Raw genomic sequence first — 24,825 nt, forward strand, 5'->3', positions numbered from 1 at the left:
GATGCATGCCAGATCTCAAGAAGCATTTTACATAAGATTTGCAATATGAACAAAGAAGAACTGGACCAAATAAAACAATCCATCGGCAGCCAAAAAGTCTGGACCTACTCCAAACAATTAAGAGCGAAATTAGAACCATAACATGTAATAAAGTAAACAACAAAGAGTTTTGCAACATTAGTTTAACTAGTTTGGCAAAAGTTCTAAAGAGTTTGGGATTTTGTTACAAAAAGACGAATAATCGGATATTACTGTGGGAACTTTCATATGTACTAACAAAAAGATGGAATTTTCTGAAAAAATATCTAAAAAATAAAAACTCGGAAGATCCCAAACAATTTGTGTTTCTAGATGAAACTTATGAAGATTTTTGCCAAAGGGTACTCATCAAAATCAAGCAAGATGGAAGCACGCAATGCCCCAAGACGCTCAGACGACTATTCTCTAAGTGGTAATTAATCTAATTATTCCGACACTGACATATCTTTAAAATTTGACTATACTTAACTTAATGTATTTAATTTCAGAACTTCCTTTAATGTTATAATTTTTTAATGTTTATATTTTTACTCCTTTGTTTAAATTTTTTAACGTTTTTTTTTTAATATAATAAGTCTTTTTAGCCTATTTAGACATTTATTTTATTATTTCAGTAGAAAATAAAATATTATTACTTTCACCCATAGAAATTAATACTAATACCCATCAAATTAAAAAAAAAACTCATAAAAAATATAAATTAAAAAATTGTTTAAGAGCCGTTGGTTTCTTTACCGAGGAACTTTTATTACCTATGTGTTAGGGAAAGGCGTGCCGACTATAGAAAAAACCACATATATAGTAAAAACTTGTGCCTTATCATGGGGAAACGGCGATTTAAGCTGATCTTTTCACAAGTAAATACCGATATTGTCATAATATCATATCAAGGGAGAACCGTCGTCGTAGACGTAGAATAATAAAAACTTATTAAGAAATCTATAAAAATGTTTTTATTAAGTAAGTACCTTTACTTCAATGAAGTACGTTAAAAAAGCTCATAAAGAGTTCATAACCGGTAATATTGTTTATAATTTAAAGCATAATCTATTAATAATAAATATTTATCATGTAAATATTTTTTGACGACGTCAATGGTAAGATTACTTGTGTCGGTGTAATCGGCAATGCGCTTGAGCGGCGTTGCGATCTTGTTGCCCTTTTCTCTAAGTGGGCTTTCACACCAAAGTAGCATGCGACGTGCGACTCGCTGCTTGAAAGCAAGAAGCACGTCGTAACTAGCATCTTTCACGTTTAGCTTCACACCGAAGCGGCAAATTGCGACTTATCTTCAGTTCTGTGTTGGTAGTGTACAATAACAAAACAATATTGAAAATGTCGTCGGAAGAAGACAATTTTGTGTTAATTGCTGCTATGATTGCAAGAAGAAGGAAAAAAAGAAGAAAAGTTTGGATTTATCCGTATTTACGTGATAATGCTGACACGCATAGCACTTTCATTGTATCCCAGCAGCTACAATTACATCCTGAAAAATTTCAAAACTTCTACAGGATGGAACAAACAACATTCAAGAAGCTTGTTGATTTAATGAAACCATCAATGCAGTTACAGGATACAAATTACCGAATAGCTATCACTGTGGAGGAAAGACTTCTTATAGTTTTGAGGTAGGTAGGTAATAAACACGTTAATTCATGAAAATAAACCACAAGACAATTTGCTAAAACATGTTTTTATTATGCATATACTCAAAAAAAATAAATCACTAAATCGCAGTAGTCAATGATTGATCATTTTGGTTAAGTGTATTAGCGTCATAAGCATACTGATTATGTGATGTATGTATACCTGCGTTGATGAGCATGCCTCCAAATTGATCCGGAGTGAATGTGCCAACAGGAATGTTATTATACATATAGGACGTATGCACCGTGTTTGATGCTTAAAGATCAGAAGAATACATTAAAACAGCATTAGCCTGCCTGTCATTCATAGACAAAGAAGCGCTCGCTGTTGTTGATGTATTCTTTTCTTGCAACATATTGTCAAATGTCTGCAGCACCACTACTTTGAATTTTCGTTTCTGAGATGCATTTAAAATATCCATATCCGAAATAATGCTTTTAAAAAAATGTAGGTCAGGGTTTTTAGGTTGTGGCGCGCTTCTTTGAGAAAGGTAATTGATGACAGCATGCTCCATTTCATCGTCTGGTGGTTTTGCAGAAGTTTTTCTTTTTATAGAGGATCTACTCGATGTACGTGATGGTGTACTTAAAAAAGAATTTCCATCTTGCAAACTTGCCTCCGAATGATGATTAAGGTTGGGTTCTTCTCTTGGTTCTTCTGGACCGGCAGCTGTGGAATCATTTTCAATGTCTATTATACTACCCTGATCGGTTTCAACCATTTCATCTTCATTGGCCTCAGTTGGCAAATTGCCCGATTGAGGTCTTGATTTGGTGAATGGTAATACGAATTGCATAACTTCCCATAAGTAATACGGCTTTTTTGATTTTGCTGAATCTCCACTTTTTCCAGCACGCTGTTTCACATATCTCGTGAGGCTACCTCGAAGTGTTTTCCATTTTCGATTCAGATGCTAAAACAAAACGTATGTCAATAAATTAGTGTAGTCCGCATCTTATAATTTATTTCAGCTAATACTATTATTGTAATTAATACTGATTATCATTTTGGTTTATCAAATATTTTATTTGCTTCATTATCAGGTTTCTCGCAACTGGTATGACGTTTACAGCACTTCACTTTGAATATTATCGAGGATTTTCAACAATAGGTAGCATTGCGGATACTGCTGAAAAATTATGGATAGTTCTACAACCGCAATATATGGCATTACCTACAGTGGAGCAATGGAAAGAGATTTCTGCCAGATATTATGAACTACGGAATATTGTAGAATAGTGTGGAATATTGAAATATGGAAATTGCTTGGGATTTTTAGACGGCAAACACATAAGAATAAAGTGCCCTAAAAAATCAGGTTGATCATATTATAATTACAAAGGCTACTTTTCAATAGTTTTAATGGCAAGTGCGGACGCAGATGGCATATTCACTTTTGTGAGTGTTGGTGACTACGTTAGAAATAGCGATGGTCGTGTGATTAAATCCGGTTTTTTCGCGCTCTGACAGAAAATAATTTGAACATTCCACCTCCTACTGTCTTACCGAATGACGAGAATAATTCAACGTTTCCTATGTTCTTTATAGGAGATGAAGCATTTCCGCTTCATAAAAATATTATGCGACCGTACCCCAGAAGAACCCTAACCAAATCCGAAAGAATATGTACCTACAGACTTTCGAGGTCTAGGAAAAGTGTTGAATGTGCATTTGGTATGCTGGTTTCAAAATTTAGAATTTTTGAAACACAAATTGACTGTAAACCAGATAAAGTTACTCATATTGTCAAAGCTGCTTGTATTTTGCATAACTATGTTCGCAAGCACGATGGCAGGTTTTTGCATGTCAACAACGAACAAGATGTTGATGCTGCTTACAATGCGTTGCCGAGTTTACAACAAGAGCTTCACGGACGTCAACTAACAACGGCAAGCAGTTTACTAGATAGGCTATGCGCATACTTTGTGAAACCTGAAAATGCACTACCGTGGCAAAACAATGTTTGTATGTAAATACTAATTAAATATGTATGTGTTGATTATAAATAAATGTTTTTAAACTCCATCGTATCGATTTAGAACTCCGATTTTAAACTCCCGGCAGATACTTCATATTTATACTAAACATTAACGTGAACAACTCTAAGTTCCAGAAAAAAAAGTAAATAAAAAATAAATCAAATTTAAAGCGCACTGAAATGAATTGAATTTATTTTGGTGTTGAAAACTTTTTTAAAATGACGCACGCCCATATTTCGCCGACTATCAGCCCAGATTTCAGTTTTTTGTTGTTCAAGTGACTTCGTATAGACTTTACGAGTTATATTGAAAAAGTAAAAAAAGAATAAACTTACCTGTAAAAAAATATTTCCCAGCTACTTGATTCTAAGCTTTATCTTGCTCACTTCGGTTGCTATATGCTTTTAATGTATGGTCATAAAGACACTGAAAGGTTTCCACAGTTTGAACAAACGATATATTGAATTTTTCATTGTTTGGTAAACGTTTTGTGCACGACATCATGAGAAAATATACAAATAATACCTACCTCAATCACCAAATGGCTATAAACAACGTGTGGGCAGCAAGGGAACACGCAGCCGCGTAGCATATTATACGACCTGTCGTATACTCACGTCGCACGCCGCACGTTGCCACGTAGCATTTTTGCGACGCTACTCCGGTGTGAAACCGTTCATAATATGTATAGGTTTTTAAATAAGTAGCATGCTTCTTGCTTCCAAGCAGCAAGTCGCACGTCGCATGCTACTTTGGTGTGAAAGCCCACTAATATACGTTAACCACATTCATTTAACTTTGAATGTTGAGTGCTTTATAGAGCATATTATCATATTTAATGAAAAAAATACTCATATTTTATTGAAGAGGAACATTAATATTTATTTGCGCCTGTCAAAATAAGTGACGGATTTATATGATATTATTAAGTGTGTATTTTGTGCTATTTCTACATAAGCATTTGGCCTCATTGTATCAGAGATGTTGCAAGCAAACAAACTGCCCATAGTTCCATGGCAATGCTAATTCTAGCCTCTCAATGTTATAATATTATAATAAAATCGTTGGCTGAAAAAAAATCATCAAAAAAATATTTATTTTAATTTTATCAACTAAAAATACCTATTGTCACACATAGGACTGCAAATATTTATGAGCCTAAGTTTTTTTTTAAATCAAAAATTCATATGTGAAAGATAATTTATGATCCTAAAAAAATATCAAAAATACGATTAAAAAAAATTAAACCAAGAAGTTTGGTTTTTTAGAACAAAGAATAAAAATAGATACGCAAACAAAATGATTTAAAGCATACAATTTCAACGTAATTTTCATATTTTTTTTAACTTTAAAAAGATCTAAAAAAAATAATGTTATAAATTAACAAAGGATAAACGTAAAAAAGAAAAGACTAATAAAATTTAAAAAAATCGCCTTTGTTTAGTTCAAAGAACAAAACCCATTTGTAACACTTCTTTTGTTGAGACTTTAGGCGCATAAAAATTTAGAAAACATTTAAAAACAAAACCATTAAGTCTCTTAATCTAAAATAAGTATAAACCAATCATATTACAATTAAAACACTTACCAAAAACCCGAGATCATCAAATCCATTAGCCATAAACAGTCCCGCATATTCCCTCATGCCAAAACCGTCGAGCCATTTCTCGACAGTCACCTCGGACACATTACTCAAACTATTTTGCGAACACGATATGGTCATTAGTCTATTTTGAAATTCCTTTTCCAGCTCGGCAACGAAAACTGATTCCCTTACGAGGCCTGTGCCGAAAGAGGCCATGATTTCCTGGATCTTAGCCCACTCTTCCTGTTCGTCGAACGGGCTTAGAGCGGACATACGGTCGCCCCCTTTACTCTCCCTGTTTTCCTTATTATCCGATTCCTTTTCGGAACTTGACGAGATTTCGTTATCGCTTTTTAAATCCTCGCTGGCGGAATTGTCGTACACTCGTTTCAGTTTTTTTAACGTTTTCGGTCGTACCGCTGGGATATTCATATTTAGACTTTCTAGTACTCCTGAACCAGAACCTTTTATAAGACCTATTTAATTAGGAATGTTTCAAAGTTCTTCTTTCAATTTTTTTGTTGAGAGGGTCTTACCTGAGTATGGTGTATCAGAAGTATACTCTTCTAAAATATTATCAACACTTCTATCAGACAGCGATACGCTGCTCGAAAAACTACAAATCGATTCATGATCTCCTATAAGAAGAAACTCTTCTTCTGTCTCCGTTTCCATATCTCTGGATCTTCTTTTATATTCCTGATCGTGGGCATTTAAATATATTGCCATTCAGTTTAAAAACAAACAAAAATAAAACCAAAAAGAAACAATAAAAATCTATTTATTACAATAACATTATTTATAAAATAAAAAACAACATGTAATAAAATAATAAATAATATTTGGAATAAAATAGGCCAACAAAACAGTCTGTGGAAAAAGCAAACAATATGATGCAAAAATAAGACGATCTTTGTTAAAATAAAATAACTGCCTTACAATATTGGAAAAAAAAACAATTAAGGTAAATGCATGCGCAAATTTATGAATAATCGCATTATGAAATTGCTATTTTAAACTATTATTGCTATTTTTCTAGTTTCTGGAATTCAAAAAAACATAAACAAAAATTCTAAACATCTATATATCGGGTGTCCAGGAACTCTACCGACAAAATTTACAGGATAATTATCTAGCAAAAGATAAGAAAAAAAAATATATGAATGTCCTAAACTTCCTAAAAATTTCAAAAAAATGTTTTTTCTTTAATAACTTTAGTACCAATGTACAGGGTGGCCCAAATTCGATCCTCATCATTGGGATCTCGGAAACCGTAAGAGATACAAGGTCGGTTAAATTATGGCAATGTTGCTAAATTTGATACTTAACAAAATGCCGTTTTAAAATTTATAAAATTTCGAATAGGTGCAAAGATATCCGGAAAAAACCGAAATCTGGAAAAATCTTTTTATTTTTTTATGACGTTATTTAAAATTTGATAATAAAATAAATAACACTTTCTAAAGCCACTTTTCCTCCTCTACAAGATGGAGGTTTCAGAAATAAAATGCGACTTTTCGTTTTTGAGATAGCATCATCAACCTTTTTTTTCAAATACGGCCTTGGATTTCTATTATTTTATTTTGTTGAAATACATTTTTATAAAACCTATGACGTATCAAACTGTTTTATTTTCAACCGATTTAATAGCAAAAACTGAGATTTTCTATAATAAAATAATCTTAATACAGACCTGCTTTTATTTTATTTTTTCTTTTAATTATAAGTATCAATTTATTATTAATAAAAACTAATGCACCCCGTATATTTTTCCAATTGGCTTAATGCAATGTTACATGAAGATGAAAATTTTTTGAATAAAATAATTTGGAGGGATGAATGCAATTTCTCCATAAGTGTTTTTTTTTTTTTAACAGAAATAATGAACATTATTACGCAGTCGAAAATCCGTATCAAAATCAAAAAATTCAAAGACAGGGACGGGAATCGTTTAATGTTTGGATTGGGCTATATGGAAACAAAATGTTAAAGCCAGTTTTCTATAATGGAAATTTGAATTCCGAACGACACCTAAATTTGCTACAAAACGATATATTTGATGCCTTAGATGACGAGCCGTTAAATAGTGTTCACCAATTATGGTGGCAACAGGATGGTGCAGCACCATGCTGTGTCTCAGTTTCTTAATCAACATTTTTTCCAATAAGTGGAAACAAAGGAGCAGTTCGCTGGCCTGCCAGAAGCCCCGATTTGTCACCTCTTGATTATTAAAAAAAGTCCTCAAAATATAAATGTTTTATACCATAATTTTACTTTGGTCACAATCACAAATTTACGGGCAAGAGGAAGAATGATACCTTACTTAATTTTTTTCACGCCTAAATTAACGGTAAATAAGGCATAATTTCGCAGACGTATTTCTAATAACTATGCAATGAAATATTATTTAATAACGGAAAATTCAGTAACTAAAGTTACTAGGTTTTGCAATTTTTTGTTCAGATTTTAAGATGCAGTCGAGCAGTTTTTTTTCAAGATATGTTTGAGTTACAGTGTTTTAAAAAAAAATGGTCAGTTGAAAATTAGCCATCAAGTGCAACGTACGTGTTCATGTGTTAAGTTAAATTTTCTGATTTTTCGGCTATCACCTTTGACAATTTTAATATAATGGGATCTCGTGTCCGAAAAATTGTTCAAATGAGCTTAGAGAAGTAGGTGATTGGTTAGTTTAGGCTTAGAAAATGCGTTTAGTTAGGATAAGTTTCATTAATTGGCTGAAGAATATGTTTTTTGACAATATCTAAAAACATGTTTTAAGCAAGGCATACATGTTTAATACGAATTTTAAAGAAACGTTAACTTCAGTATATTGCTATTGCAATTATTTTTTAAATACAAATATTTTTTATTTGCTAAATTTTCTAGAAAACTAAAGGAGGCCGTACACTGAGTCGACACAGACCGGCCAGCAAAGTTAAATAATATACATACCTAATCAATAACTATACCTATAGCTAGGTATAGTTATAGGGTAATTCGAGGATAGATGGCGCATAAGGTGAGATGGCGCAATGGTTTTACAGCGCCGCCGCTAACGTTAAAGGGGAGCGGCTCCGGCTGTGCTCTGAGGTACTTCAGTTCATATCAGGCATGCCACCGCACCGTTTGTGTTCATCGGTTAAATGTCTACTTAAATATCAATTTATACGTGATCCGTATAGTGCAAAAATATTTGTCGGAATTCCTTCTTTGTGCTAGTGAGCTTTAAATTTAACAATAATTTGATTCACAGGTAAGTAAAAACATTTAAGTTTTGTTATATAACCTCAAAATAGCGCATATTTCAAAACGTATTTAGTAAATTTTGAGGTGCATCATCTCTCCTATCACAACGAGGATAGATGGTTAACTTATTTTTGAGGTGAGATGGCTCATTAATATTTATTTTTCTTTTCAGTGTGCCCACCAAATACAAACGTACTGGAAGTTGTTCCAGGGCTAGTTGGACCGAACAACAGTTAGCCGACGCCATTCAAGCCGTTAATGAAAATAGAATGGGAGTTAATGGGGCTGCTAGTAATTTTGGGGTACCGGCAACCACTCTACGAAGAAGAAAATTGGCAGACAATATAAAAGTCCTCTTGGACCCTCCTCACCGTTAGGCGAAGCTGCTGAAAAAAAGTTGGCCACACATGTCCTAAAACTTCAAAAAATGGATTTTCTCCTACTCGAACTGATGTGCGAAGTATGGCTTTTAGATTGGCCGAACAGCTGGGTATTAAACATAATTTTAATAAGGAATTAAGATTAGCTGGTTATCCGTGGCTGCAGTTATTTCTGCAGAGAAACCCAAGGCTATCAGTGAGAAAAGCAGAAGGGGTCTCCATTAATCGATCCTTGGGTATGAACAAAAAAGATGTTGAGACTTACTTTCAGCTGCTAGAAAATACTATGACCAAGAATGATCTTATGAATAAACCTAGACACATCTACAATATGGATGAGACGAGTTTACAACTTAATAATAGGCCGGGGCATGTTATTGTTAAGAAAGGATCTAAAAACATCGCAAGTATCAGCTCCGGTGAAAAGGGAGAAACCAATACGGTTATAGCCTGTTGTAATGCGGAAGGCGTTTTTCTTCCTCCAACCTGCGTCATGAAGGGAAAAAACAAAAAGCAAGAGGTGAAGGATGGGATGCCTCCGAGATCCTTGGTTTATATATCAGAAAGATCGGCTTATGTCAACAGTGACATATTTTTTCAGTGGGTCAAAGATCAGTTCGTTCCAAGAAAGCCGACAGGGACAGTTTTGTTACTGCTTGATGGTCATGCTTCATACTGCAATAACGTTGAGATGCTAGAATACTGTATTGAACACAACATCATACTGCTTTGCTTGCCAAGTCATACGACGCAATTTTTACAACCACTAGATAGATGTTTTTTTAGATCGTTAAAATTAACTACTACTCAGCTTGAAGTTTATATATTAAAAATAATCCAGGACGAAAGCTCACTAGATTACAATTTGGAAAGTTACTTGCTGAAGGATGGAACACGTCTGCAACTGTAAATAATGGAACTTCGGCATTCAAGGCTACGGGAATTATGCCATTTAATCCTTCTGCTATCTCAGATGACGCCTATTTGACTGAAAATAGTATCGTACTTGAGGCTCCCGATGCAGGTGAAAATAAAATTCCAGATGGTAGTTCTCAAAATTTTACCAAAGTTTTATCTGATGATAATCAACAACCTTGCTGCAGTTGGCAGACTGAAGATGATTCTGTACCAGAAAAACAAAATGAATCGATTACAGAAACTAATGCAAATACTCCCGTCAAAAGTACCCCTGGAAAAATGCTAGATATAATCTCACCCGTTCCAGTTGTTTCCGCTAACATTAATTCGGTTCGCAAAAGGAGCAAGCAGCTGACGGAAATTTTAACTAGAGACAAGAATTGGCGAAAAAAAGAATAAAGCGTCTAAAAAATACAGAAAGAATGAAAGACAGTAAATTAAAACCAGTTTTGAAGAAGCCAAAAGTGACCAAAAAGAAAATTGAGAAAGCTGCCAAAAGCGACTCATCCTTAGACGAAGATCTATAGTCACCGACATTGGATGACCCTTCAGATGATATGGACGACGATGACCAAGCTTGCACCGGTTGTGATGAAATATATTCCCAAACCACAAAATCTGACGACTGAGTTAATTGCTTGCGTTGCTCCAAATGGTTTCACGATTTCTGCTCCAAGTTTGTAAACTTTTGCCACGACTGTGGTGGTATGCAAAACAAAGTGACATTTTGACCAAAACACTTTTTTTTTTCGTTGCGCCATCTCACCTCAGCACCGTGGGGGAGATGGTTTCTGTAAACTATTTTTATTTTTTTTTTGTGAATTATAAGTTTTATTTTTTAATGCATTTAATTGCTTAAATGATGTTTTTAAACTCAATAAAGATTCGTTAAAAAAATGAACAGTAATTCTAATTCAACATATAGAAATGTTACCATGACATTTTCAAACTTGGGCCATCTATCCTCGGATTACCCTAACAATATTTATATTCATAGGTACATACATACTTATTTACGTATATTAAAAAACCTCTTTAACTCTCGAATAGGTCTTTTTAGTTTATTGTGAGTTTTAACTGGGATACCATAGTTAGGTTAGTAAAAAAATAATTTTAATAATTGTTGAGTAAATATTATCAATTTGACCATCCCAAAAATTGTTTTTATTATTTACGCCTTAGTGCCTCAAATAAAAAAACCGAAGAATACAGATTTGCTCAAAACTAAATAAGGATTAAAAAAATAATACAGACGCCACTGGTGAAAATTATTTTTTTCTTGTACGTTAATAAATGCCCTCTCAAGAATAAAACACATCTGCAAATTTTTAAAGAAATACCTACATTGGTAATAAAATTATTTAAAAAAACACATTCATATAAAAAAAATTCTTAATTTTTGTTCAAGAATCATCCTGCAACGTTTGTCAGTATAGTTCCTGGACACCCGGTATATTAACTTTTTTTTTGTTATATAAAAATTATTGAAAAAAATTGTTATAATAAATTTAAAGTTTTTTTATAAACCCAAAGTTGCTACTTTAAAAATGCTACTAATAAAAATATAGCGTAAAATATATAAATAACAACCATTTATGTTAAAATGAAATTCGTAACAACCCTTTTTTTATTATTAAATAATAATTATTTATATCTTAAGATTATAAGGTATTTTTGTGTGTACTATTTATAATATCCAGGTAATCTATTCTTAATATTGCAAATAAAGAAGAAATGCTATCAAAGGATGAAAATTTATAACCAAAAACACAACCAATTTAAAAAATATTTTTGTAAAAAAATGCACAAAAAAAAGCAAATTCTTCAACTCTATTTATGAATCTTGAGTTTGTAATCGCAATAAAAAAAGTACAAAAATGCCTAAAAAAATCAAATGCACCAGTTCTGAAGACCTCTGATAGGCCACATCTTGGGACCTGGAAAAACTTAAATTTGTGTAATGGTACCGATTGAGCCAGAAGGTCGTTGAATTTTAACAGAAAAAAAAAACAAATTTAGAAGAAAAATTATTGACTTTCCAAGAAAACAAATTTCGTATCCTGGATCCATATACCTGGATCAAATTAAATGGTATTTAATTTGATTTAGGAAGTTCAGGGCATTCTCATCGGACTACTAAGGTCATTTCTTATAAGTTTTAGATAGATTAGTTTAAATCTTTAAAAAAATGTGCGGTTGACGGCAGTTGAAGCTCAGCACTTTCTGTTTCTTGTGGATTGATATGGATTTCATTGAAAGGCACATATTTGATTAACCTTTCAGTGGTCGCGCGCGGACTCTCGCTCCATTTTAAAATGTTTGTGGTTATTGACTAAAAGTTACTGCGCACCTCGGGCTGCGGTTCTCAGTACCTTATTAGTGTACCGCTAAACTCGGGAGCGTTCAGTTGTAGTGCGTTAGAGAGATATTTATATTTGCGGAGTATCAGTCCGCAGCGACTAGCGGCGTGTCGAAAATCGTTTTTAGTAAATAATTATTTTATTGCTAAAAGGTATGTAAATATTGCCTATTTTCGATAGATTTACTAATAATTTACTTTTGTTTAACCTTTAGAATGGCTTTGCATGAAAAGGAGCAAGATAGACTAGAAAAATTAATGCAGGAATGTTTGGAAAATGACTTTGAAGAAGAATTGCCTCTGGATGAATCTGATGATGAAGAAGAACGCGTCGTCGAAACAGAGGTTTATGATCCTGATAGTGAACAGAATATTTCGAATACTGAAATTGAAGTAAATGAATACAATGAAGGTCCTTTTTTTATAGGCAAAGACAATATCACAAAGTGGCGCAAGCATTGTCCTTCAAAAGCTGTCCGAACACCGGCCGAAAATTTGGTTACTCATTTGCCTGGTCCCAAAGGAGATTTAAAAAATCAAAAATCTCCAATAAAAATATGGCAGCACTTTTTTTCTGAAGAGATAGTAAATACCATTGTCCAGTATACAAACCAGCATATTGAATCCGTCCGTGGCAATTATTCACGCGAAAGAGATGCTAAACCCACAGATCCTGTTGAATTGCTTGCTTTGATAGGTCTCCTTTATTTAGGTAGATTGTTAAAAAGCAGTCATTTAAATACTGAAGATTTCTGGAATACCGATGGCACTGGTGTTGACATTTCTAGGCTTACAATGTCCTTACAAAGATTTCGCTTTTTATTAAGACATTTACGTTTTGACGATATGGAGACATTTGAAACTCGTAGAGCCATAGACAAGTTGGCGCCAATAAGGGCTGTTTTTAATAACTTCGTGCATAAATGTAAATCTGGATTAACTCCATTTCACTATGTTACTGTGGATGAAAAACTAGAAGGCTTTCGCGGTCGGTGCAGTTTTCTCCAATACATACCAAGCAAACCGAATAAATATGGACTAAGAGTGTTCGCTATGTGTGACTCAAAGGTGTTTTATACATGTAGTATGGAAGTTTATGTGGGTAAACAACCTGAAGGCCCTTTTCAAGCTAGCAACTCCCCAGATGCTGTTGTACAAAGATTGTGTGAAATAATTAGAGGTACTGGTAGGAATGTAACAACTGACAACTGGTTTACCAGTTACAGCCTTATAGAGAATTTAAAGCAAAATTTAAGAGAACTTCCGATCGAATTTTCACAACCCATAAATCGTCAATGTTTGGATTTAATGAAACCTGTACCCTTGTATCCTATATACCCAAGAGGAGTAAAAATGTTTTGCTAATGTCCAGTTTACACAAGGATCATGCTTTGGATTCTAAAAATGGAAAACCGGAGATCATTACAATCAAACTAAAGGAGGGATCGATACGGTGGATAAGTTATGTTCAGTTTATAATTGTGCCCGCGCTACTCGAAGATGGCCAATGGTCATATTTTATAGTATGTTAAATGTTGCCGGAATAAATTCATTATTTGTGTACAAAGCTAATGATCCAGATGCAAAAATAAAGCGTAAAGAATTTTTACGTCAACTTTCATTCAAGCTTATTGAAGCTCAACTTAAAGCTCGTGTAGAGATTCCAAATATATCAAAAGTTACCAAACTTAGAATCCACGAGATCCTTGGAACAGAGACTTCAGAAAATCCAGTTGAAAATGTACCAAATCGACGCGGACGTTGTAGTTTATGCGACAGAAAAAAAAATCGTCCTACCCGATATTTTTGCAAAGAATGCAATGCAGCTGTATGCTTAGAGCAAGCTATCACCACATGTCCAGATTGCTCTGAAACAGCTGAGTGGGAAAATTGACCTGCTAATTTTAGGTTTTTTAATCTCGTTTATTTTTTTCTCTTGTATAATTAGTCGCCAATTATGTTAAAACAAAAAACAAACAGTTGAAATAAATGTTACTAACGTTAAAATATATTTTTTATTCAAACCAAAAATATTTTTAGTTTTTATTTTAAAAGAAATGATCTTTTTAGCTACAAGTGGTTGCTGACCACTTATAGCTAACAGCGAAGCGAAGCTAGCACTATTTTTTTGAAAATAGGCGCGACCGCTGAAAAGTTAAGTGGTGTCAAAAATACAGATTGATATCATGACAACTTTTGCTTACCTCTGTTAGGCCATAATATTCTTAATAATACCAAACGTATCAGAAAAATGATGAGAATGAAATTGAAATTAAAATAGGGATGCAAATTCAAAATTTCTTTTCTGAATCACTTAGATGATTCCTCTTTTCGTTAATATTGGTTATATATGTATGTATGCTTCTGAGACATTCTGTTATACAACGAAGAGAAGAATGCAAATTACGCATTTTTACGGATCGTTCAAGATTATTTTGATCTAGACAGTTTAAGGTATTTGCACTGGAACACTAGAGATTATTTGTGCTTAAAATATTTTGATTTTTTTTCAGATCGCAGTTGAATTTGAAAAGAAAACATCTGAATTACTCATAAGGATATAGATTAAGATCATGACAAATTCTGAATCTTTGGTAGGCCACAACTTTCTGAACAACTACCAATCGAGTCAGAATATCTGATCAGAGAAGATTAATTTTTGTTATTTAGAACTAAACAAAAATTTCCCTTTTAATTTTTATTCTGGACCATTGAGAATGTTTTCTTTGCCTTTATTTCCAGATATTTAAAATCATTCTGGATTTCTTCTAGATAGTCGAAAATATTTCGTGTTCCTTTTGGGTTATTAAAGGTTCCACGAAGACAAGGATGCAAATAATTGGTTTTTCGGGATTATTGAGAATATAGTAATTAATGTGATCCAAATAGTTAAGGCTATTTCCACTGGAATACTAAAGTTAATACCGATGACTTTCAGGTAGTTGAATTTATTTTTTTTTCAAGAATATATTTTTTGTGGTTTTACCGTATTTAATATCGTCCAGGCTGTTTAAGATATTTCTACTGAGAAGAACAAATTTGGAACTAAAACAATTTCTGAATATGTTAATTGAGGATACAGTGTTAGAAATCTAACATTATATTTAATTTGATCCAAATGATTTAAATTTTTTTCCAGGCATTGGCTGCTACCTCTTGTTTCTTTGACAGAGATGCAAATACTTTTTTCTGAATCGTTAAGGTTTCTTTTTGATATAGGATTTAATTTAGGATAGATAGTACAAAAATTGCTACATTGTTTTTGAGAGTCGAGGTGTCTGAAACCTGAAAATCACACCAAGAAAAGAATTTTTATATTATTTTATAACAGTGCTGCAACATCCTAATTATTCTTCTGGACAATTAAGATCATTTGCTATAGATTTGAAATTAGGTATTTGATATGGTTTTGAATTTCTTACAGTCAGTTGAAGCCATTTCCTATTTCTTTTGGGCTATTAAGGACTGACGACCAACAACAGGAATGCAAATTATTACAGATCGAAAAGGCATTAAAGCCACTGATTTGTCTTTTAGGTTGTTTTTAGTTTGACTAAGCGGTGGAAGAAAGTTAAAATTTCTGCTAGTCTTTTGATGATCTCCTGGGCATTTTCTATTTCTATCCCTATGGAATTATAAACAAGAGTTTTAAAATATGGTTTATGAGCGTTTTGAAATATATTTTCTTGGTATATCATCAACAGTTTCAGAGACTTATACAGAAATGTCGAAGAAAACAATATTTTAAATTTAAAAGTTTTTTTTTGTACTATAGAATTATTTGGAAACGACGATTGGTTGTATCTTTATTATAAATTTTCCTAATCCATAATAAAAAAAATCTTAAGAGGTGCACATCCTAATACTGAACTAGCAAAATACTAAAAACTTATACAAATAAAATAATCACGAACTAACCTGACTCAACGGACGAATCTTATCATAAATAATACATTCTGCTTGCATGGCCGATGGTGGAGGGTGTTCCGGGGTCGGCGGTTGGTTATAATGGGTGGGCGACAACGGATACCCATTATCACCCTTACTATTCCGGTCTTCTCTAGATTTCTTCTCTTTATCGCCGTTTCCCGTGATGGTAATATACGCGCTGGATATAAAAGTATGTTCTGGAGCAGAAGAGCTAGATACCGCATCACTTTCCTTCCTTTTAAAGGTGTATTCTTCATAGGCGTCATTGTTACGTCTTAGTTTCCTTCGGGGGTTTTGCTGTTTCACCAACATGTTCTCGTAAAGGCTTGTGATAGCCACCGGTTCCGGCTTTTTCCGATTATCTAGATCCTCACTTTTGCCCCTTTGCAGTTCACTTCTTGGTCTGAAACAACACATTCATTCAAGCAAGTACTTTGTGCCTTAAAGCGTATATCTTGGGGTAAGGCAACTTCAAATTCCGCAATAGCTTTATTTTTTATTTTTTTTTAATCTACACTTATTGTTACCTTTCGATCGGATCGTCATCCAACGCGATATTAAAAACGTTCATCTCGACGTACTGGTCCATACTGTGCCCGTGGGAGAGCCGATCACGTCTGTTCTCCTTCTCGTACTCGTTAAGGTTATTTTGGCTACGGGTGCCACTGTGTGCCAGAAAGAGATACTCGTATGCCCCATTGCTTACGCCATCTACAGATGCGGACATCGGCTGTATGTGGGTGGGGGAGATGTTTACTGTTCGTCTGGGTGGTTTTTTTGGAGGCGTCGGCTGTAAGGAAGAAACCTTCTTGGCTGTTTATAACTTATTAATTATTGGTTTGGGATATACTGAGTTTCGGTAGACCCTCTTTACCTACAGAATTTTAAAATAATCTTTAAATGCACTTACAGATACTTTGCTCCCAGATCCAGGACTATGCGCCCCTTTATTCATCGGGATATAAAGGGGCATACCGCCACTATCCGGTCTCCTACCATATCCGAGACTGGAAGCGGCCGAAGATACCGATATTTGGTCAAATTCCCGATTAGAACAAGACAAATAATTGCTCAAGTCCTCCGAATGGGCGCTGGTGTCCATAAACTGTCTTGGAACTGAAGGGACTTGATAGTAGCTATTGTCAGAGTCTCTGAAAAGTTCAAGTTTTACCATTAAAATCTCTTAAAATCCAATACTAGACACTGAAAGCACAGAGAAAGACTGAGATGAAGAAAAGACACAGACCTAGAAGATTCAGAGTTCACCACACTACAACAGCCGCTATCATCCATATTAAAAGAGGAAGACATGTCTAAGTGACGACTGCGCCGTTCATCAAGATTCTCAGTGAACTCAAAGCTTATTCCGTCGAGTGGAGTCACTTTATTTATATTTTGAGATCGTGAAAATATACTTCTATAGGAACTGTTTAAAGGGGAAGAACGTGTGGGCCTAAAACATGCATGGCGTGCAAAACAAAAAGAAACAAAAATAATTTAAGAGGCCAGTAAATGAGAGTTGCATCTGAACGAGATGTCATAAATGTATATAGGAAGCCAAAAAAATTAAGATTGTTTAGTGCTCTTTTGGGGGATGAAAAAGATACGGGTGAATTCAAAGTAAAAAATCTTCTTACGACACTTTGCGTATATTTGGTGCTCAGTAGGACACTTTTCTAAAGGGATGTAAGGTTGTGAGCGGCGAATAGTTTTAATGGCTTCAGCTGTTTTGTGTGAGAATAATCCTACGGCTTCATGTTTCGCATTGCTTGTGCTTTAATTTGGAGATCTTTATATTTCAATATTTTTTCGCTTCTTTTTCAGCAATAATAATAGAATGGAATCTATGAGTTGGCATGTTCTTTTTTTGTTGTTATGGATTAAGTTCAGTTTATTTGCTTTGATCGGTCAGTTTGATTGTATGTGTTCTACATGATAGTAACGACTTGGGTATTCACGATGGTTTCTGTAGCGTACTTGTCCGACTTTGTTTCCGATTAGTTGGTGGATCGTATGTTTTGCATATATTCGTATATATTGTAGTAGAAGTATGCTGCTACTAAATGTGTCGCTTTTTGCTACTACGAGGTCTCGCTGTTAAATAATGAGACTAGATACGAAAAATGGTTTTATTATAAAAATTATTTGACATTTGAATGCTCTCTTTCAATAAACTCCTCTTTCCTCACCACACACCTTTCCCTAATTTTTTTTTATTAATCGAAGCAGTGCTAAAAATCTTGTTAGATGAGGGCCTTTGTAAGCTTTACCGCTTTCATATACTCAAATCAGGTCCCTTTTAATGTAGCTTGTATCTTTGAAAACAAAGAAAGTAGCACGCTTAAAGTTTGGCACCAAAAGTGCCAAATCTGGCAAGTACGGTACGTGTTCGAGCACTGGAATGCGTTTATCGCCTAAATACCGCTTCACAGATAGCGCATTATGGGCAGTAGCGTTGTCCTGGTGCAAAATCTACGAGTTGTTGTCTCAAAACTCGGGCCGTTTTTTACGAACTCGTTCTCTCATTGTTGCCAAAACTGACAGTTAGTAAGTCTGATTGACAGATTGAATTTTGATTTAGATATCTTTGCTTTTTTGAATCTGGGCGATTCAGGCGTCTTTCAATAAATCGATTGCCGCTTTGTTTCAACATCGTATTGAAAAATCCACTTTTCGTCGCAAGTAATAACATTTCAAGAAAATATGACCTGTTGACGAAAGAGCTTTTGGTCAGGAGTGAGGTTATTTGACACAGACTTTTGTCATGTGTAATTCCTCGTGTAAAATTGTTCTAATCTCTATCGGCGTTTACACCCTCCGCAATCTTCCGGATGCTCATTCGACGATCTGCACGCATCATTTAGGTGATGTTGGTCACTGCTCAGGAGTTTAAACAGTGACAGGACGACCTGGGCACCAATCATCATCATAGGCCTCTTGCAACAATTTATAGCCCTCGGTCGGAGTATTTTCTAATTTAACGAGAAATTTGAGATTATTAAGTTTGGCGTATTTTTCGTCACACATGATTTTCAGCACGAGAAAAAAACATGCTCGATTCAAACCGTTACTATACAAATACTATAATAGTGACGAAAACTGTTTTGGTACATGAATGGAAAAGGTCTAGCTACCCAATGCACTATTCGTTTTTTGCCTCACTCCTCTAGGGCGCCCCCTAGGGGCGCAGTATCGTTATTTCATAGCTAGGCCTCGTAGAGCTAATCCTGCACAGTGTGTTGTCTCACAGTATGTCTGGAAAAGTCCAAATTTGCTCTTGTTTCGTTTGTTCTTTTATTCACCATTTCATTACCTTAACTTTTTTTATTTCAGGCTCTGCTTGAGTTGGTGTCTTCCTATTCATTTCACGTATTTTAAGTTAGCCCCTATTTTCCATATTTCACACTTCTTAAAAAAGACATCTACATTTGTTAAAAAACTCTCAAAATTAGCGGCATTTCAATTAATTAGCATGAAAATGCATTTATTGGCTAATAATCACCCCCCTTAAAAGCACACAATAGGCATAAAGAGACATACATTATTAGTGGGACAAACTCGGAGAAGTTGTAGAGGCCCTCAAAATAAGCAAGTTTGCGCAATAAGCCACTATCCTCCGAAAATCATTTGAGATACAGGGTGATAAAATGTAAAAATAAAATCCATTTAATTTTTTTATGCATCTAGTATAATAGCAAATTTAATATATAATTTAATTTTTTATTTTACTAGTGGCATCCATGCGGGCTAGAACCTAGTGAACTCTTAAAAAAAAGGTACGCCACTGTTTTTTCTTCAAATATATACTTTTTTAAATCCTTATTTCATTTAGAATAAATATTGTTTTCTCCGGCGTACCGTTTTCGCGTAAACAAATAAAATTCATTGTTTGTCGATCATTTCTCGCTAAAATTTAAATTTATAGTTTCAGCCGTTTGATAATATTTCACTAAATAAAAAAAATTACTTGCTTTTAATGTGGAATTCGGTACCAGAAAGTGAATTTTTGCCATTGTTAATGTTTCATGCTAAATCAGTTAAGTGAGTCATTCTTAGTGAAGCGACCACTTGTCTGGTATCTGCGTGTTAATATTTTTAGCAAGAAACAGATAAATAATTAATTAACAAAATCGAGGTATATTCAAATGTGTAATAGGCTGACGTGCATCTAATTTATGAAGAAGCTGACGGTAATGCTAGAAGAGCCGAGCAGCTGTATGCAGAACGTTTTCCAGCACGTCGTCATCTTGAACGTAAAGTGTTTTCAAGGATTCATAGAAATCTTCGTGAAACTGGTAGCTTCCGACGTCAGACGGGACAAGGGTGACCGTGCTATTCGTACAGTTGAGTTTAAAGAAGCGGTTTTGAACCATGTCGGGGCCAAGCGTTCCACAAGTGTGCGTGCTATTACATATGATGTAGGAGCGGCTCCAAGACATACTGTTTGGCGGACTCTCCGAGATCAACAGATGCATGCGTACCACTTGCAAAAAGTCCAAATCATGAGTCCAGATGACTACATGCCGCGACGCCAGTTTTGTAGGTGGGGTGGTTGCAGCAGGAACTGATGCAACTAGGTTTTGGCTGCGATGTTTTGTTTACCGACGCAGCTTGTTTTAACAGTCGCAATAGCCATATTTGGACTGAAGATAATCCTCATGCTATATCCGTTCATAGAGATCAACACCAGTTTTCAAGAAATATTTCGGCTCGAATCATAAACGAACAAGTCATTGGGACATATTTGCTACCACCACAATTAAATGGGCATCAACACGATAGCGCTCCACCACATTTTACTTTGCATGCGTGGAAAAATTTAGATGCAAGCTTTTCAAATAGGTGGATTTGCCGGCCTTATTCAGTGGCCAGCGCGGTCGCCCGACATGGACCCTTTGGATTTTTTTTTATGAGGTCATGTTAAAACGTTGGTGTGTGAAACCCCTATTCCCACTCAAAAAGAGCTTTTGGGACAAGTGATTGCTGCATGTGCAGAGGTTCAAAATACAATGGGCATATTTAAAAAAGTTCGACAAAACATAAGCCGCCGTGCTCAGCTTTGCAACGAAAGATTTGGTGAACACTATGACCAGTTCGTATAAGCTATATATGACATCAATAAATTTGTAATATTCACTTGTTTTATTTTTCTTGGAGGGTGTTCGACCAAAAAGAAGTCAAATAAAAGCTATCAAAAAATTAATGTTTTTTTTTTAAGAATTTGATATCAACAAATATTTATAAAACCTAAAAATCAAAGAATTTTACTGCAATTTTTTTTCTAATAATGAATACCATCGAAAATATTATCAAACGGATGAAGCTAAAAATTTAAATTTTAGCGAGAAATGAATTTAGAGCAAAGGTTTTTATTTTTTAATGCGAAAACGGTAGGTCGGAGAAAAATAAGGCAAGAGACAACATTTACTCTAAATTAAATGAGGATTTGAAAAATTCTTCTTTAAACAAAAAATTCTTCGTCAAAAAAAATCGTAACGCAGCCGACAACGGCAACCCAGATGTTTACCTCGTAAAGTTCGTTTGCATCGTGAGAGTGTTTTTGCCCGGTTTTTACCGCTTTTTAAGTATTTTATAGGATTTTTGTATTTTTTGAAAACTTTAATATAATTGTTAAGTGTTCTGTGTGCCAGAATAGCAGTATTTCAAACGAAAATGTATCTTTTCACAGGTAAGAAAGTATGATTATCTCAAACGTCAAAAAACAGAGTATTTAAGACACCCTGGCGTAGCCTGGACGCTCCAATTTTCATTTGTTTTTATCTAGTTTTAAATATTTACATTTTTTATTAAGGAATATTCTTATATTCCTTAATATACATCCATATTCTTATTTTCTCAAATTCAATACAATTATTATGATAAAACAAAAAAAAAAAGTTGAAAAGATCTATAAACTACATATGTATAATAATTCTATCATTGGATTTTATTTAGAGAACCACTTTTATTACTCTTCTATGCCTGGAGAAGAATCGTAGATACCCACTTCCAGACTTCCACTACCCACCCACATTGCCTTTGACAAGAAAATCACTGCCTTTATCTTATCTTATTATTTTTAAAGAACTCATGTTAGAGAAGACATCCTATTCATTGGATGATATTGAGATCTTGAATTGAATATTATGTACTTTTTAGTGTTTAACCTATTATTTTTGTCATGTTTTTATCTATTTATACACCGTATGTTCTTGACTGTTCTACTAACAGAGTTATGTGTATTTGGAAAATGTTGATTCTTTTTATAGCATATATTATTATTTAGCATATATGTATTGTTCTTTTCATAAAAATTGATAGCCAATTTTGTGTTTATAGTAATAAAGTATATTTTGAGTTCTTATATGCATTATTTCACTTTTATTGTTTTGTCGAATATAAGGAATGTTAAAAATTTAGATCGTCAGTATTTATTATTAACAATTTGTAATAGAAACGTAGATATATCCAATTTTGTTGCCTTATTTTATAAATATTCACCTTCGTATCTGAACATTTTTCTATTTCAATTCTGATAATTGAATGCACCCTCTATCAAAAACTATATCTTAATTAGAAATGCACATTTTATGAATATTAATTTCCTAATTATCCAAGCTTTACTTCAGTAATTGAAAATATCTACTTAGATTTACTAGAAGCCATAAACATAAAAATTTTAATTTTTTTGTTTCAAAAATAAATATATTATAAAAAAGTAAATATTAAAAGTCACCTACGCCTATGTCTATAGTGTAACATTAAAGGTCATATATGAAGATCGACAAATTTGAACCGTGTTTATGTTGCGATGTCGATGTTGCCATCACGAGCAAAATCAAATTTCCTCAATTTTAATGATTGATTGGCTTAAAATTCTATTTTTGAATGAGTAGTTTGGTCTATGCTTGGTTATTAGTCTATGGATAAATTAAACTGAAAATCAAATTGTTATAAAAATCGGCTTACTTCCAAAACATTTCAAAATTACAGTGTTTTTTTCTCCTTATTTACTGGCCTCAAAGCAAAATTATCTTACATGCTATTAAACCGTTGGTTTAAGTAATCATTTGGCTCTCTACTACTACCGTTTACAGTTTTGGTGCTGCTATTCGATCTTGTACTATTAAAACTAAAAAATAACTGTAAAATATTAACAAAACAAAAACAAAGCAAATAATCTTACAGGCTGTTCAGCCGCATGTCCATATAATCATCTTCTCTGTAAGCACTACCAGATCCACTTTTATTGCTACTAATCGAGCGTGAACTATTAAAACTAAAAATATAAGCAAGAAGCTTATAAAAATTAAAAATAATAATAAGAAAGGACTTACATGGATAGTTCTGATACTCCGGAGACTCGCCTGTCTTCGAAACCTTCAGGGGGGCGAGCAAACCTTTGATAATCCCAACGATGCGGCGATGAGCTAGGCGAAGGATCTGTAATCACCGACCTAAAAGAAATCAAAATTATTTCAAAAATTGCTTAAAAAAACGAATGCAAACCTAGCGTTTTTTGAGGATGGCCTAACATTTTCATAAGGACTTCCCAAGTCGGAATCAGTATTTGGCACAGTGGGAAATGGCTGGTTTATGCTCTCACCATCGCTATCAACCAACGGAAGACCTCTTTTATGCCCTAAAATATTCGAAGGTGCTAAACTATTGTCATTCATATGTGAAATGTCTTACGCTTTAGCAAACCGATAATCTCTTGAGCCGCTTGCGCATTATTAAACTGACTAAGTAAATCCATCACTGTATAATTATTGATGTCTCTGATTGAGGTATTTACTCCATGTTCTAATAAGGTTCTTACTACCTCGACTTTGCCGCAGAGGGCGGCTTCGTGAAGCGCTGTGCCTGATTTTGTGCGCATGTTCACATTAAAACCTGCGCGTAGGAGCACTTCGACAACAGCTCTGGAAATTATGTCAAAATTGAAGAAATATTTCCTAAATTAAATTTCGAAAAGTGTCAAAAAACAGATATTTTAGATTCAATAATCGTAGAGAATGGTAATAAAATTATCCTCCTTATCGTTTGAAGTGATCATAATCACGTCTAACATTTTCCATTAGATTTCATTTTTTTAAATGTTTTTATTTCAACAACCAGGAACTAGGTCAGTGCGAGTTCTGGGTATTTTGATATTGTATTATGTGAGGAAAAATAATCGGAAAACGCCTTATTTGAGAACTCGTTTTCATACCTGCACTGGTTGGGGTATAGTCAAAAACTGTTGCCTAAGAAACCTAGAAGTTATTCAAAAAGAAGTTCTTAAAGTAGTAAATAAAAAAGTTATTGTAGAGTCAAAAGAAGCAAGTGTTCATAAAATTGAAAAATTGCAGCAGTTACACGTGAAATTAATTTTAGAAAATTTGAGAAGGAGCAAGGTGACACAAAAATTGTAAAATGTTGAAAATTTTTATTGATTAAGCCTTTATTTCATTAATTTAATCTTTTTTTTCAGGTAGTACTCCAGTTAGGGTTGCCACGAGACAAAACGAGACGAGATTAAGAATTGTCTCGTCTCGTCTCGAAAGTTCGAGACAAATATTTTTCGAGACGAGACGAGACAAGCTTATGTCTCGTCGAGACAAGACCTTATCTCGTCTTGTCTCGTCTCGTTTTGTCTCGAAAAGTTCTGATACCTATGTAAAAGCCCAGGATAAAACTTAAAAAAATGTTATAGACCCCAATAAACAATAAACATATTATAGGTAGTTAAGTATGAAA

General features: G+C 34.0%; 1 protein-coding gene across 1 annotated transcript in view; it reads right to left on the reverse strand.

Moving 5' to 3' along the window:
• Positions 1-24,825, reverse strand: part of LOC126738010 (ankyrin repeat and SAM domain-containing protein 1A-like) — a 111,237-nt gene that overhangs the window by 18,611 nt on the left and 67,801 nt on the right. The window contains exons 6-16 of the mRNA XM_050443163.1: positions 23,779-24,008; positions 23,593-23,725; positions 23,421-23,540; positions 23,270-23,362; positions 23,123-23,215; positions 17,330-17,536; positions 16,994-17,234; positions 16,611-16,873; positions 16,072-16,486; positions 5,787-5,949; positions 5,254-5,726 (exon numbers count right to left, since the gene is read on the reverse strand). Of these exons, the coding sequence (XP_050299120.1) occupies positions 5,254-5,726; positions 5,787-5,949; positions 16,072-16,486; positions 16,611-16,873; positions 16,994-17,234; positions 17,330-17,536; positions 23,123-23,215; positions 23,270-23,362; positions 23,421-23,540; positions 23,593-23,725; positions 23,779-24,008 (2,431 nt within the window). The remainder of the gene's footprint in view (positions 1-5,253; positions 5,727-5,786; positions 5,950-16,071; positions 16,487-16,610; positions 16,874-16,993; positions 17,235-17,329; positions 17,537-23,122; positions 23,216-23,269; positions 23,363-23,420; positions 23,541-23,592; positions 23,726-23,778; positions 24,009-24,825) is intronic.

The sequence above is a fragment of the Anthonomus grandis genome, chromosome 6 (genome assembly GCF_022605725.1).
Source record: "Anthonomus grandis grandis chromosome 6, icAntGran1.3, whole genome shotgun sequence".
NCBI lineage: Eukaryota > Metazoa > Arthropoda > Insecta > Coleoptera > Curculionidae > Anthonomus > Anthonomus grandis.